The sequence below is a fragment of the Microcebus murinus genome, chromosome 16 (assembly GCF_040939455.1).
Source record: "Microcebus murinus isolate Inina chromosome 16, M.murinus_Inina_mat1.0, whole genome shotgun sequence".
In the NCBI taxonomy this organism is placed as follows: domain Eukaryota; kingdom Metazoa; phylum Chordata; class Mammalia; order Primates; family Cheirogaleidae; genus Microcebus; species Microcebus murinus.
Window position 1 is genome coordinate 68,538,466 of NC_134119.1, and position 15,923 is coordinate 68,554,388.

At 52.3% G+C, this 15,923-nt stretch overlaps 1 protein-coding gene across 1 annotated transcript in view; it reads left to right on the forward strand.

Annotated features, from left to right (window-relative positions):
* Positions 1-15,923, forward strand: part of MYH14 (myosin heavy chain 14) — an 82,052-nt gene that overhangs the window by 49,689 nt on the left and 16,440 nt on the right. Inside the window, exons 26-33 of the mRNA XM_075993239.1 lie at positions 2,684-2,807; positions 4,381-4,552; positions 6,488-6,700; positions 7,205-7,349; positions 8,046-8,252; positions 12,198-12,302; positions 12,396-12,548; positions 13,477-13,725. Of these exons, the coding sequence (XP_075849354.1) occupies positions 2,684-2,807; positions 4,381-4,552; positions 6,488-6,700; positions 7,205-7,349; positions 8,046-8,252; positions 12,198-12,302; positions 12,396-12,548; positions 13,477-13,725 (1,368 nt within the window). The remainder of the gene's footprint in view (positions 1-2,683; positions 2,808-4,380; positions 4,553-6,487; positions 6,701-7,204; positions 7,350-8,045; positions 8,253-12,197; positions 12,303-12,395; positions 12,549-13,476; positions 13,726-15,923) is intronic.

Genomic DNA, 15,923 nt, shown 5'->3' on the forward strand with positions numbered 1-15,923 from the left:
ATGGGCGAAGACTAGGAACAGGCAATAGAGAGATGGGCGAAGACTAGGAACAGCCAATAGAGAGATGGGCGAAGACTAGGAACAGGCAATAGAGAGATGGGCGAAGACTAGGAACAGGCAATAGAGAGATGGGCGAAGACTAGGAACAGCCAATAGAGAGATGGGCGAAGACTAGGAACAGCCAATAGAGAGATGGGCGAAGACTAGGAACAGCCAATAGAGAGATGGGCGAAGACTAGGAACAGCCAATAGAGAGATGGGCGAAGACTAGGAACAGCCAATAGAGAGATGGGCGAAGACTAGGAACAGGCAATAGAGAGATGGGCGAAGACTAGGAACAGGCAATAGAGAGATGGGCGAAGACTAGGAGCAGGCAGTCCCCAGAGTGAGTGGCAAATCAAAGCATGAAAATAGACACTGGGTCATTGGTTATCGGGGCCATGAGAATTACAATCGCCTTTCGTACTCAGCACACATGTAAGTTGGTGGGCACCACGAGTCGGTGAGGACACAGAGCCATGGTGTCCTTCTGTCCTGCCGGTGGAGTGTAAGTCGTGTCAGCTGCCTTGGAGAGTGACTTGGTGATCTCCAATAAAGTTGAGGTTGGGTGTTGCAAGTGACCCAAGAATTCCACTTATACGTGTGTGTCGTAGAGTGACACTGTGCAATATAATAGCCACTAGCTACATACAGGTGCCCGTTTAAACATATGATCGTTAGACTGGGTGCGGTGGCTCACACTTGTAATCCTAGCACTCTGGAAAGCCAAGTGGGAGGACCCCTTGAGCTCAGGAGTTTGAGACCACACCAGGCAACAGTGAGACCCCATCTCTACTAAAAATAGAAAAGTTAGCCAGGCGCCATGGCGTGCACTGAGTAGTCCCAGCTACTCGGAAGGCTGAGGCAGGAGGATCACTTGAGCCCAGGAGTTTGAGGTTGCTGTGAGCTAGGCTGACGCCATGCACTCTAGCCTGGGCAACAGAACAAAACTCTGTCTCCAAAAATAAATAAATAAATAAATGATAATCAACATAAAATTGAAAATTTAAGTCCTCAGTCTCACTAGCCATATGTCAAGTGCTCAATAGCCACATGTGGCTAGTGGCTGCTGTATTAAACAATGCAGATATAGAACATTTTCATCATTCCAGAAAGTTCTATCAGATAGCACCACCGTAGAGCACAGTCTTTCTTGACCCTGATGCACAGGAACGAATATATTGTACGCCGGGACTCAGCGTAGGTACAAACACGCACACACACACAACTGAGTCAGGAGTTTCACAAAGCACTTCTTACCCTCGCTGCACGTGTTAGGTCTTTGGGGCGGTAATGCTGCGTAACAAACATCCCCCCAAATCCCAGCAGCTCACGGCAGCAACATTTTCCCCATGAGTCTACGGGTGGGGGCTAGGCTTAGCCCCAGGCTGGGGTGTAATCATGGGGTCAGAGGCAACCTAGGCCCTGCGCTTTTGTGGTGTCAGTTAGAAGTGCAAAGGCCAGGCCAGACTCCCGAGCACTTTCAAACCCCAGCTAGCACCACACCCACCAGCATTCCATCAGCCAAAACAAGTCACGTGGCTACAGCCAATGTCGTGGGACAGGGACTTCCATTCCACTGACTTTCGTGGGAGACTCTACAAAGCCACACGACAGAGGGCATACATGTGTAATGGTATTACAGAAAGAGAGTGAGGAGTTATAAACAGTGAGCCGGGCTGCCATACTGGTCCAACATTTTCTATTCTGCTCTGATCCATCCTATTTCATCATTTTTAAACATAGTGCGGGCCGGGCGCGGTGGCTCACGCCTGTAATCCTAGCACTCTGGGAGGCCAAGGCAGGAGGACTGCTCAAGGTCAGGAGTTCAAAACCAGCCTGAGCAAGAGTGAGACCCCGTCTCTACTATAAATAGAAAGAAATTAATTGGCCAACATCTCTACTATAAATAGAAAGAAATTAATTGGACAACTAATATACATAGAAAAACTCAGCCGGGCACGGTGGCGCATGCCTGTAGTCCCAGCTACTCGAGAGGCTGAGGCAGGAGGATCGCTTGAGCCCAGGAGATTGAGGTTGCTGTGAGCTAGGCTGACACCACGGCACTCACTCTAGCCTGGGCAACAGAGCGAGACTCTGTCTCAAAAAAAAAAAAAGCATAGTGCGAATCCAAAAACCACGCACAGTCTGAAAAGTACTGTTTGAGGTGAACACTTCTCAAACTCTAGCATGCACGTGACTCGCATGGGGAGTTTGCAAAAATGCAGATTCAGATTCAGGATTCTGGAAGGCTCCCGTTGGATGCCAACGCCGCTCGTCCGGGAACCATGCTTTGAGTGGCAGCAAGCGTCCGAAATGCACACACTAACGCAGCAGGAGTGCGGGGATGTTTGTCGCGGTAGTGGTCGCAATAGCAAATGACGGGTTGAAATTGACCTCCACGTCCGCCAGGGGCGTGAATGAGGGGTGTAGTTACAGTAGTGGGGTGACCACGCTGCAGTTACGGGTGGGAACGGGTGGGGTGGGGTGAGTCTGTCCAGCCCAGGGAGCGGGAAGAAGAGGGGCGAGATGAGAGGAGCATCAGAGAAGGGCGAGGATGAGGAGGAACCCAGGTGGGAGGGACACGGGGACCTGCAGGTGAGGCGGCGGCCGCCCCTGACCGTGCCCCGCCACCCTCCCTCAGGAGCGGAGGCTACTAGAGGAACGTTTGGCAGAGTTCTCGTCCCAGGCAGCCGAGGAGGAAGAGAAGATCAAGAGCCTCAATAAGCTGCGACTCAAGTACGAGGCCATGATTGCGGACATGGAGGGTGAGCATCGCCCACCTGCCGGGGGACAGGGACCGTGCGCGCCGTGGCGGGGCCTCGGGCAAGCTCCACGTGCTGTGGGGCCTCGGTGGCCACCTCCGCTAAATGGGATCGGAAAGAAGGCTCAGGCCAGACTGAGTGTCCTCCCGGCTCCTACGTTCTTGTGTTGCTAATTCCGAGTCTTCCTCCCCGCTTGGTGCCGTGGGTGATGCTCACTGTCTTTCCATCTGATGGTCCCCTAACCGTTTCAGACACACCTTGTATCTCTCCATCCCTTGTGGTTGACTTAGAATCAGAAAGAGAAAGGGGCCGGGCGTGGTGGCTCACGCCTGTAATCCGAGCACTCTGGGAGGCCAAGGCGGGAGGATTGCTCGAGGTCAGGAGTTCGAAACCAGCCTGAGCAAGAGCGAGACCCCGTCTCTACTATAAATAGAAAGAAATTAATTGGCCAACTAATATATATAGAAAAAATTAGCCGGGCATGGTGGCGCATGCTTGTAGTCCCAGCTACTCGGGAGGCTGAGGCAGGAGGATTGCTTGAGCCCAGGAGTTTGAGGTTGCTGTGAGCTGGGCTGATGCCACAGGATTCACTCTAGCCTGGGCAACAAAGCAAGACTTTGTCTCAAAAAATAAAAAAATAAAAAAATAAAAATAAAAATAGAAAGAAATTAATTGGCCAACTAATACATATAGAAAAAATTAGCCGGGCATGGTGGTGCATGCCTGTAGTCCCAGCTACTCGGGAGGCTGAGGCAGCAGGATTGCTTGAGCCCAGGAGTTTGAGGTTGCCATGAGCTAGGTTGATGCCATGGCACTCTAGCCTGGGCAACAGAGTGAGACTCTGTCTCAAAAACAATAAAATAAAATAAAATAAAATAAAATAAAATAAAATAAAATAATAAAATAAAATAAAATAAAATAAAATAATAAAATAAAATAATAAATAAAATAAAATAAAATATAGAAAGGAAGGCTGAGCATGGTGGCTCACGCCTGTAATCCTAGCACTCTGGGAGGCCGAGGCGGGAGGATCGTTTGAGGTCAGGAGTTCGAGACTAGCCTGAGCAAGAGGGAGACCCACCCTGTCTCTACTAAAAACAGAAAAGTTAGCCAGGCATGGTGGCATGCACCTGTAGTCCTGGCCACCGGGGAGGCTGAGGCAGGAGGATCTCTTGAGCCCAGGAGTTGGAGGCTGCAGTGAGCTAGGCTGACACCATGGCACTCTAGCCCAGGCGACACAGTGAGATTGCTTCAAAAAAAAAGGGGGGGGGGGGGAGGCTGAGCTCAGCCTTGCAGGCGGTGGGCCATGGGCTCTGCGGAGCGGGGAGCGGGGGTCTGGAGCGTGGGTCTGGAGCGGGGAGCGGGGGTCTGGAGCGTGGGTCTGGAGCGGGGGTCTGGAGCGGGGAGCGGGGGTCTGGAGCGGGGGTCTGGAGCGGGGAGCGGGGGTCTGGAGCGGGGGTCTGGAGCGGGGAGTGGGGGGTCTGGAGCGGGGGTCTGGAGCGGGGAGCGGGGTCTGGAGCGGGGAGCGGGGGTCTGGAGCGGGGGTCTGGAGCCCAGCCCGCCCTGCCGCCCGCAGACCGCCTGCGGAAGGAGGAGAAGAATCGCCAGGAGCTGGAGAAGCTGAAGCGGCGCCTGGACGGCGAGAGCTCGGAGCTGCAGGAGCAGATGGCGGAGCAGCAGCAGAGGGCGGAGGAGCTGCGGGGGCAGCTGGGCCGCAAGGAGGAGGAGCTGCAGGCGGCCCTGGCCAGGTGCGCGCGTGGGCCGGGGAGGGTGCGCGGCACGGGGCGGGCCCTGCCCGAGTCACGCTCCCCCGATGGCGCCACCTCCCGTCTGAGCCTCAGTGTCTCCTTCTGTCTGGCGGAGCTGGCAGGAGTCCCGGCCCGCCTGGTTCAGGGACAGCGAAGCAAGGCCCGGGTGTCCGGTGATGCGCGTGGTGACCCGTGCACCAGGGGAGCAGGAGAGCGCTAGTTCTCCTCCCCTGCTCCGCCTCCCCACGCCGGGCAGCCGGGCCAGCTGCGATTGGACAAGTGGCCTGGCTGTGTTAGGAATCACAGTAATTACACCTACTGTTTGCAATAATTAAGCGCTTGCTGCATGCCAGCTGTGGCGCTCAGGATTTCAAATGTCTTTTATGCACGTTGCTTGGCGCAGTCTGAGACGCCTTGATCATATACACGCAGTTCCAGTTCGGAGATGCTAAAAGGTGAAAAAGCATGCGTCTTAGAATCAGTGGTACGTGGTGGGTGTGGTTCACAACACACATCCCTGAGTCTCACTTCTGGGTTCAAATCCTGGCTCCTCCCCTTTCTGGCCATGTGACCTCACCCAAGTGACATCACCTCTCTAGCCTCAGTTTTCCTCATCTGTAAAATGGGCGTAATTATAGACGCTACTCCCAGGGTTGGGGCGGGGATGAAATAAGAAAACGTTCATCAAGGCCGGGCGCGGTGGCTCACGCCTGTAATCCTAGCACTCTGGGAGGCCGGGGCGGGCGGATTGCTCATGGTCAGGAGTTCAAAACCAGCCTGAGCGAGACCCCGTCTCTACTATAAAAATAGAAAGAAATTAATTGGCCAACTAATATATATATATATATAAAATTAGCCGGGCATGGTGGCGCATGCCTGTAGTCCCAGCTACTCGGGAGGCTGAGGCAGGAGGATCGCTTGAGCCCAGGAGTTTGAGGTTGCTGTGAGCTAGGCTGACGCCACGGCACTCACTCTAGCCTGGGCAACAAATCGAGACTCTGTCGGAAAAAAAACAAACAAAAAAAAAAAACCGAAAGCGTTCATCAAACGCTCTGACATACCCTAATCTCTCAATAAATGCTGGGTGTTTTTCTTACTAATTTTCTTTATTACTACTGTTAATTATTTTTATTTTTTTTCTTTTTGTGTTGAGGCAAAATTCACATAAAATCAACCATTTTGAGGCGTGCGATTCAGTGGATTTAGCCCATTCACAATGCTGTGCGGCCAGCACCTCTATCTAGTTCCAGAACATTTTCACCCAAAGGGAAACCCTGTACCTCGTAGGCAGTCGCTCGCTAACCGCCACCCCCAGCCCAGGCTGCCACCAATCTGCTTTCTGTCCAAACAGGATTTGCCGATTTGGGATATTTCACTAAAGTGGAATCGGACAGCGTGCAGCCTTTTACACTCTAGTTATTATTTTTATTGCCGTCCGCGGCCACCGCTGTGGGGTGGAGGTTTGGTTGTCACTTCGAGCACAGTCTGGGACACAGGCCAGGCCCGCGTGGCTCGCTGAGCGATGGCCCCCAGTCGGTGCTGCCCCCGGCTCAGCTCCTCTTTGCAGTGACACTGAAGGGAGGGGCAAGAGCCGTGTCCCATCGGGTTACGAGGAGGGACCTGGCCAGCCACGCGACCCGGGCAACCACGTTCCCCGATCCGGGCCTCAGCAGCTGTAGACGGACGCGGCAATGCAAGAGAGGGGCTTGCGAGTGGCAGGGGCTCAGTAAGCATCGCCTATGGTGGCTGTTGATGTTATTCCCATTTTACAGCTAAGAAAACTGAGGCTGTAAGTACCGGAGTCACATGCCAGGTGGCAGAGCCGGGATTCGAACCTGAGACTGGCCACTCCCCAAAACTCACGTCTGGCCTTTCGGCCCCCAGAAGTCGCCTCCCCTGCCCCTGCACCAACTCCGTGGTCCTTGTCCCCTGCAGGGCAGAAGACGAGGGCGGGGCCCGGGCCCAGATGCTCAAGTCCCTGCGGGAGGCGCAGGCGGCCCTGGCTGAGGCCCAGGAGGACCTGGAGGCCGAGCGCGCGGCCAGGTCCAAGGCGGAGAAGCAGCGCCGCGACCTGAGCGAGGAGCTGGAGGCGCTGCGGGGCGAGCTGGAGGACACGCTGGACTCCACCAATGCGCAGCAGGAGCTGCGGTGAGGCCGGGCGCAGGCCGGGAGGAGGGGCCGGTGTGGGGCCTCCGTCTGCGCAGAGGTCTAGTCCTTTCACAATTGTCACTCATCCGGTAAACAAGCCAGAGACGGGTGGGCCGGACCCAGGGGTTACCCTCGGGAGCACCCAGTCTTGGAGAAAGAAGATTCTGGCAAGGACAGGCCTAATCCCAAGCAAGGGGTACTCTGATGGGGTGACGCAGGCACTCTGGGCGACAAGACAAGGCCCCTAAACAAGTCTATGGGAGGAGGAGGTCCAGGAAGACTTCCCTGAGGGAGGGGCCTTTTAAATAGGGTTTTGAAAGGTACGTAGGAGTTCACCCTTAAAGCCTTGGCCTTCCACAGCGTCACCTGCTCAGGTCCCTTGGGGACTGGAGAGTGAGGTCCTCGTTTTTGGAGGAAACAAGGAAGCAAACAAACCAGCTCTCCCTCAAAGCCCCTGCCTTCCTCATCAGGAAATTCTGTTTCCCTCCCTTTCCCCCATGAAAGGTCCAAGAGGGAGCAGGAGGTGACGGAGTTGAAGAAGGCTCTGGAGGAGGAGACCCGCGTCCACGAGGTGGCCGTGCAGGAGCTGAGGCAGCGGCACGGCCAGGCCCTGGGGGAGCTGGCGGAACAGCTGGAGCAGGCCCGGAGGGTGGGTCGGGGCAGGGGGACGGGGGAGGGGACAGGGCAGGGCAGGACACTGGGTGGGAGGAGGTAGCCGTGGCTGCATCTAGGCCGCCCATCTCACTGGGGCTCTTTCCCCATTGGTCCATGACCTCCGTCCATCTTTCATTCAACAAGCGTTAATTGAGTGTGTACTATGTTCCAAGAATGGTTGGTACTGGGGACCCCACTGCGAACAAAACAACCACTGCTGCCTTCCCTGGGGGCTCTTGTTTGAGCGGGAGAGGCAGAGAGTAAACAATATAAATGCCTTTGTAATACATATCAGGGCGGTAAGTGCTGTGGGACCCAGATGAATGGGAAAAGGGACATCAGGGGACCTGGGAAGGTTGTGATTTTAAGTAAAGAGGCCCTTGAGGGATTCTATAAGAACATAACATCAGAGTAAAAACTGAGGGAGGGGAGGAGTGTGAACCATCTGGGCTTCAGGGGGAAGCATGTTCCAGGCAGAGGGAACAGCCAGTGCAAAGGCCCTGAGGCAGGCGTGTGTCTGGGTGTTTAAGGAACAGCAAGGACCAGCCGGTGCAAAGGCCCTGAGGCAGGCGTGTCTGGGTGTTTAAGGAACAGCAAGGACCAGCCGGTGCAAAGGCCCTGAGGCAGGCGTGTCTGGCCTGGTGGAGGGGAGGCCTCATAAGCCTGTGCTTACATCTCCTTCCCCCTCCAGGGCAAAGGCGTGTGGGAGAAGACCCGGCTGGCCCTGGAGGCCGAGGTGTCCGAGCTGCGGGCGGAGCTGAGCAGCCTGCAGACTGCCCGCCAGGAGGGCGAGCAGCGGCGGCGGCGCCTGGAGTCACAGCTGCAGGAGGTGCAGGGCCGGGCCGGCGACGGGGAGAGGGCGCGCGTGGAAGCCGCTGAGAAGCTGCAGCGCGCCCAGGTGAGTGGGTAGCCAGCGCAGGGTCTCTGCTGTGTGACTGTGGGCGAAACGCCGGCCCTCTCTGGACTTGCGTTTGGTTCACACGAACCCGGTTGTGCTGTCCAGCTCTCCCAACATAATCGTGCACTGCTCACTCATGTTCGGCGAGCAGGGAATGCATACCAGGCGTTCTTGGTAGGAAAGAGCCGATATCGTTCCCGTAGTACACAACAGGAAACTGAGGCCCAGAGTGGTAAAGCTGATGGCCCAAGATCACCCAGAGCTGAACCTTGAACCCTGGCATGCTCTTAACCCTGCCACCTTCCACCCTCTTCCTTTCTGCCTTTGAGTAATTTGCGATTTGATTAGAAGGGCCCAGTGTGACGACGTGGAACTCTAAGAGGATAATATCATTCTGTGGGTACTCAAAGAACAGTGGCTTTTAACACTTAATTTTATTCTATTTTTAACTAAATGACCTGTACCTGCTCATTATTGAGAATACAAACAAGCACAAAGAACAAAGGCAAGAATGACTTTGAATTCCCCAATTCTTCCCCGAGAGACCGCCACTACTGTTCTGCATTTCCAGATTAAAGCAGTGCGTTAATCAGGGTAAACGTTAAGCTGCTATAACAAAGAGACCCCCAAATTCATCAGCGTCAGTAAGACATGTCATTCCTTCTCACAAAAATAGGCTCAGGGTAAACAGTTCAGGCCGGCAGCACACTCTGCTCTATAAGGTCACTCAAGACCCAGGTTCCTTCTGCTTGTTGCTCCACCGTCCCCAAGGGTGTTGACCTCATTTTCAGGGCCAAATCTTCGGCTTAGGAAGGGGAAAGAGAGGAGTCACATAATCTGCATATGTTGCTTTGCTTTCATTCCATTGGCCATCACTTAATCACATGACCACTGCTAGCTGCAAGGGAGGATGGGAAATGTAGTTTCCAGCTTGTAGCCATGTCATAGTTAATAGTCGGTCACAATGGGAGCAGGGAAGAATGGATGCGGAGGACAGCTAGAGTCTTCCCCAAGCGGAACCCTGCTACCTGGTGCACTGTGCTAAGCACTTGACATATTGCAAAAATAAAAGTGATACCAAAAGTAGGGCTTTAGCAGTTGATAGCATGAGTTCTAGGCAGAGCTATCCTGTGGAACTTTCTTCAGTATTGAGAATATTCTACATTTCTGCTGTCCACTAGCCATGTGTGGCACTGAGCGCTCGAAATGTGGTGAGTGTAACTAAGGAACTGTTTACTTTCATTTCATTTTAATTATTTTAAGTTTAAATATCAACACGGGGCGAGTGGCTACCATATTGGAAAGAGCCATCCTGCTTGGGCTCAGATCTCAGTTCTGCCACTTGTAGCTGTGCGATCTTAGACAAATTGCCTAACCTTTCTGTGCCTCAGCCTCCCTTTATACAATCTGGGAATAATAGTGATATCTACCCCCATAGGGTTGGTGTATGAGTTCAGTGAGCCAATACTTAGTAAAGCACTTAGAATAGTTCTGGACACACAGCGAATTCTCAAAAATTGTAAAGTGTTCCTATTTATCGAGCTTCAGGTGTATGTCAGCCACTGAGTTAGGCACATTATGTTCATTGTTTCATTTAATCTTCACAGCACCCTTGGGGGGAAGCTCTTATTATCATCCTCATTTTAGAGACAAGAAAACTGAGGCCCATAAAGATAGGAGCTACTTGTCTTGGGTCACACAGCCAGGAAGTGCCAGGGCCAGGTCAAAATATAATTTCCAAAAGTTCAAATCATGACTGTCATACAAAGATATGGTGAATATGTGTCGGAGATTTATTTAAAGTGTTAATGAGGGACCCGGCAGGATGGCAAAGATGTTCAAGAGGAGAGACGAGAGACTGGTGTGTCTATAATTGGCAAAAGAGAAAAGGCTGAAATAAAATGGCATAAAGGCAAAACTGGTTAATGTCCTATAGAGCAATAAAGTGTAAGCTTCAAGTCGTCTTCTCTACTGGACAGAAATTATTTGCAACATATCAACCTTCTTTACGTAACTTCACAATATGAGTGAAAGAGTTTTATTCCCCTGGAGAGTGAGGTGAACCTGAAGTGGGCTTGCTGGACGGTTTTGTTCTGTGATATCAAAAGGACATGTGGTCATCTTGTCCCATTTCCAAGTTTTCAGATGAGTTTTCCTACGAGCCAGAATTTTAACTCAACCTTGTTCCCTAAGTGAACCTTGGAAAGGGAGAGCAAGAGGCTCAGGGTAGGGCACAAGTACTTGAGACTTCTCATCCTGCACACATTTATTGAGCACCTACTGTATGCCAGATCCTGGGGACACAGCAGGCCATTAAGCAGATGAGGTCCCTGCCCTTACGCAGGTCACAGTCTAGGAGGAAGGAAGCATCGACTGCCCGTTTCCTGCAGCCGAGACCACGAGGGGAGCGGCGCCACCCCGGGTCACTGCTGCGGTGATATGGGGTGGGCGGGGAGGGTGGGGAAGGCGAGGAGCAGCTTTACTGAGATATGACTCCCATGCCCTCTAATTCACCCATTTAAAATGTACAATTCGGCCGGGCGCGGTGGCTCACGCCTGTAACCCTAGCTCTCTGGGAGGCCGAAGTGGGCGGATCGTTTGAGCTCAGGAGTTCGAAACCACCCAGAGCAAGAGCGAGACCCCGTCTCTACTATAAAAATAGAAAGAAATTAATTGGCCAACTAATATATATAGAAAAAATTAGCCGGGCATGGTGGCACATGCCTGTAGTCCCAGCTACTCGGGAGGCTGAGGCAGAAGAATTGCTTGAGCCCAGGAGTTTGAGGTTGCTGTGAGCGAGGCTGACGCCACGGCACTCACTCTAGCCTGGGCAACAAAGCGAGACTCTGTCTCAAAAATAAATAAAATAAAATAAAATAAAATAAAATAAAATAAAATAAAATAAAATGTACAATTCAATAGATTTTAGTATATTCATGGAGCTGTACAACCATCACCAAAATCTAACTCAGACCATTTTCATTACCCAAAAGGAAATCCCACACTCGTTAGCCATCATCCCCCAATTCTCGCCCCGCCCCACCCAGGCAACCACTCATCTATGTTCCGTCTCTACAGATTTCCTATTCTGGAGATCTGATATCCATAGAATCACAATGTGTGGCCTTTGCAACTGCCACTTCGTTTTTTTGTTTTTTTTTTTTCAGAGACAGAGTCTCACTTTGTTGCCCGGGCTAGAGTGAGTGCCATGGCATCAGCCTAGCTCACAGCAACCTCAAACTCCTGGGCTCAAGCAATCCTGCTGCCTCAGCCTCCCGAGTAGCTGGGACTACAGGCATGCGCCACCATGCCCGGCTAATTTTTTCTATATATATTAGTTGGCCAATTAATTTCTTTCTATTTATAGTAGAGACGGGGTCTCGCTCTTGCTCAGGCTGGTTTCGAACTCCTGACCTTGAGCGATCCTCCCGCCCCGGCCTCCCAGAGTGCTAGGATTACAGGCGTGAGCCACCGCGCCCGGCCGCCACCTCTTACTTTACATAATGTTTTCAAAGTCCATCATGTTGTAGCACATATTAGCACTTATTCTTTTTTATGCCACATAATACCCATCACCGTGTGGGTATAAAACATTCTGTTTGTCCATCCGTCTGTTGACAGGCACTTAGGTTGTTTCCACTTGTTGGCGATTGTGAGTGACTAGATGGTTGTGAATACTCCTATACACGTTCTGCATGGACGTGTGTTTTCATTTCTCTTGGTACACACCTGGGAGCGGAATTGCTAAGTCACATGGAAACTCTATTTTTTTTTTTTTTTTGGAAACTCTATATTTGAGCATTTGAGGGACTGCCAGACCGTTTCCCGCAGCAGCTGTGCCATCTGACATCCCCCCCAGCCGTGCGTGGTGGGGGCTTGAGGAGCAGGCAGGGTCGCTGGCTGGAAGCCGCGACTGGAGGCCTCATCCTGCTGCCTTCCCCGCAGGCGGAGCTGGAGAACGTGTCCGGGGCGCTGAGCGAGGCCGAGTCCAAAGCCATCCGGCTGAGCAAGGAGCTCAGCAGCACGGAAGCCCAGCTGCACGACGCCCAGGTGACCCAGCCCGCCCTGCCACCCCACCGTGCAGCTACCCTCCCCCCTTGGCCTCCTAACCGCACCTGACGCCATCGTCCCCTTCGTCTGCAGGAGGTGCTGCAGGAGGAGACCAGGGCGAAGCTGGCCCTGGGGTCCCGGGTGCGAGCCCTGGAGGCCGAGGCGGCCGGGCTGCGGGAGCAGCTGGAGGAGGAGGCGGCGGCCAGGGAGCGCGCGGGCCGCGAGCTGCAGACCGCCCAGGCCCAGGTGGGCGGCCCGGCGACACCTGCTGCCAGGCATAGTCCCCTCCCGTCCCCCAGCTCGGGGACAGTCCCGCTGTCCACCTCATCGTAGTGCCATTGTCACCTCCTCACGCTCCCTCACTGCCCACAGCTGTGCCCAGCCCCGGGCACCCGCCCCTCCCGCTCCCCTCAGCCTCATCCCTGCCCTCCGTCTACACAGCAGCCCAGCCCCAGCTCAGAATCCAAGTCACTTGCAAAAACCCTTTCATTCTTCCCTGCTGCAGGAAGCTCTTCCTTACCACCCCTCTCCTTCTCCTCTGTCCCAACTGCAGTCGCCTTGGGCTGGGTCTGTCTCTGCCCACCAGTCTCCCCACCAGGCTGAGAGCCCTTCCAAGTAGAACCCCGTCAGGTCCAGTTAGATCTGGGGCCCCAGCACAGCCCAACATAGAGCCTGATGCATGATGGGCCCGAGAAGTGCCTGTTGAACGAATGAGTGCCCATTCATGCTGCAGATATCCTTCAACTGGCGAACTCCTACGCATACGTCAAGGCTCATCTCAAATGCCCCTCCTTTGGGAAGTCTCTCCTGAATGTTCTAAACAGATTCTGAGCCCCTTGTGTGGACTCCCATGGCTCTTATCCTTCTTCTACCTTAGCCTCATCACCCTGCTGTGACACTCAGTCTCCCCCATCAGACTCGGGGTTCCCCAAGGTAGACTCCAGGTCTGATTGGTCCCCGGGTCCTGGAGGGAGCCATGTTAATCCCCTGGAAGAGCCAGGGCTCTTAGTAGTACTCACAGCCTCACGCCCACCCTAAGGCAGAAGAGCCCAGTGGAAGGATCCTTTCCTCCTTCTGGCCTCAGTCTCCTCATCTGGGAAATGGGGCATCACAGGTCACACCTCGGTCCCTCATGGCCACGACTGTCACCCACCCTCTATCTCCCCCACCCCAGCTCTCAGAGTGGCGGCGGCGCCAGGAGGAGGAGGCAGGCGCCCTGGAGGCAGGGGAGGAGGCCCGGCGCCGGGCGGCCCGCGAGGCTGAGGCCCTGACCCAGCGCCTGGCCGAGAAGACGGAGACGGCGGATCGGCTGGAGCGGGGCCGTCGCCGGCTGCAGCAGGAACTGGACGATGCCACCATGGACCTGGAGCAGCAGCGGCAGCTCGTGAGCACTCTGGAGAAGAAGCAGCGCAAGTTCGACCAGGTGGGGCGCCTCAGTTTACCCAGTTGGGGGAGCAGCCAGCTAACCTTTGCTGCTGGTGGCCTCTGCGGGGAATCAGTAATATACGGTGTCACGGCTCAACTGTGAAGTCATGGTGGACCAAGAAGTGGGACTCTTCTTCCCCCTGAGCCTCTGTAAAATAGGACAGCCATCTGTCCTGGTTCACGCCTCTTGTGACAGCATAATTACGAGGAGCCCCACCCTCGTACTTCCAGGCCTGTCCTGGTTTGGACGGTGAAATATAGCAGCCTCTCAGTACCCCCAGCTGGTGCTTGTGAGAATCGAATGAAATAACACATTTCTCTTCTGCTGACTCACTGGCAAGTCGCCCCTCCCATCTCAGCCTCAGTTTACCCATCTAGAAAATGGGAATAATACCAAGCAGCAGGCAGCCTGAGGATGAAATGAAACCGCAGAGCCCCAGAGAGTTAAGATCAAGTTCAGGCCGGGCGCGGCGGCGGCTCACGCCTGTAATCCTAGCACTCTGGGAGGCCGAGGCGGGAGGATCGCTCGAGGTTAGGAGTTCGAAACCAGCCTGAGCAAGAGCGGGACCCTGTCTCTACTATAAATAGAAAGAAATTAATTGGACAACTAATATATATAGAAAAAATTAGCCCGGCATGGTGGCGCATACCTGTAGTCCCAGCTACATGGGAGGCTGAGACAGAAGGATTGCTTGAGCCCAGGAGTCTGAGGTTGCTGTGAGCTAGGCTGACACCACGGCACTCACTCTAGCCTGGGCAACAAAGCGAGACTCTGTCTCAAAAAAAAAAAAAACAAAAAAAACACAGCAGGTTCTCAACATGGACAAATCAAAATAATAATAATAATAATTATGTGGTGGGGGCAGGAGGTGTCATTATTTTGCCTTTATATTTGAAAGATGTTTTCATGGGATGTAGAATTCTAGGTGAACAGTTTAATTTTTTCAGCACTTTGAAGATGTCATTCCATTATCTCTGGCCTCCACTGTTCGAGATGAAAAGCTATTAAGAGCAGTCACTTAAATTACTATTTCCCTGTAGGTAATACAATGTGGGTTTTGTTTTTTGTTTTTTTAGCTGATCTACAATCTTTCTCTTTATGTTTGGTTTTTAGCAGTTTGCCTGTGGGTTTTTGTGTTTATCCTGCTTTGGGTTCACTGAGCTTCCTGCAGCTATGGGTTGATGTTTTTGATCCAATGTGGAAATTTTCAACCATTATTCCTTCAAATATTTTTCACTCCCGCTTCCTCTCTCTTTCCCCTTCTTCTTGGATGTCAAACACAAATATATGTGATTGGTTAATACTGTCCCATGAATCATTGAGGCTTTTTTTTTTTTTTGCATCTTCTAGAATTTTATATAAATTCTTTTCATATAAATCTCTTTTTGGACGGGCTTCTTTTTGGATGAGATTCATCCATGGTTTTGCATATATCAATAATTCATTCTTTTTTTTACTATTGAGTATCATTCCTGTATAGACAAACCACATTTTGATATTCATTAACCTGTTGATGAACATTTGTGTTGTTTCCAGTTTGGGGCAATTATGAATGAAGCCTTAGTCTTTCTAATAAGTATATAGTGGCTTGAATTTGTGTTTTTCTAATGACCAATGATCTTGAACATCTTTTCATGTAGTTATGAAAAGATCCATGTATCTTTTTTAGGAAAGTGTCTGTTCAGATCTTTTGCCCATTTGTTAATTGGGTTATATTCTTATTCTTATTTTATTTTTTAAGAGACAGGATCTTGCTCTGTCCCCCAGGCTGGGATGCAGTGGCATGATCATAGCTCACAGCAGCCTCAAACTCCTGGGCTCAAGCAATCCTCCTGCCTCAGCTTCTTAGTAGCTAGGACTACAGGCACACACCACCACGCTTAGCTAATTTTTAAATTTTGTGTAGAGATGGGGTCTTGCTATGTTGCCCAGGCTCTTGTTGAGTTCCTGGCCTCAAGTGATCCTCCCACCTCAGCCTCCCACAGTGTTAGGATTACAGACGTGAGCGCACCCGGCTTTCCTTCCCTTTCTTCACCTTTCTTCTCAGACTCCAATTGCATGTATGTTTGACTGCTTGATACCCTCTCATGGGTCATTTAAGCTCTGTTAATTATTTTTTTACAATCTTTTTTCTTTCTTTACTCCGTTTGGATAGTTAATTTCTATTGACCTGTTTTCAAGTTTACTGATCCTTC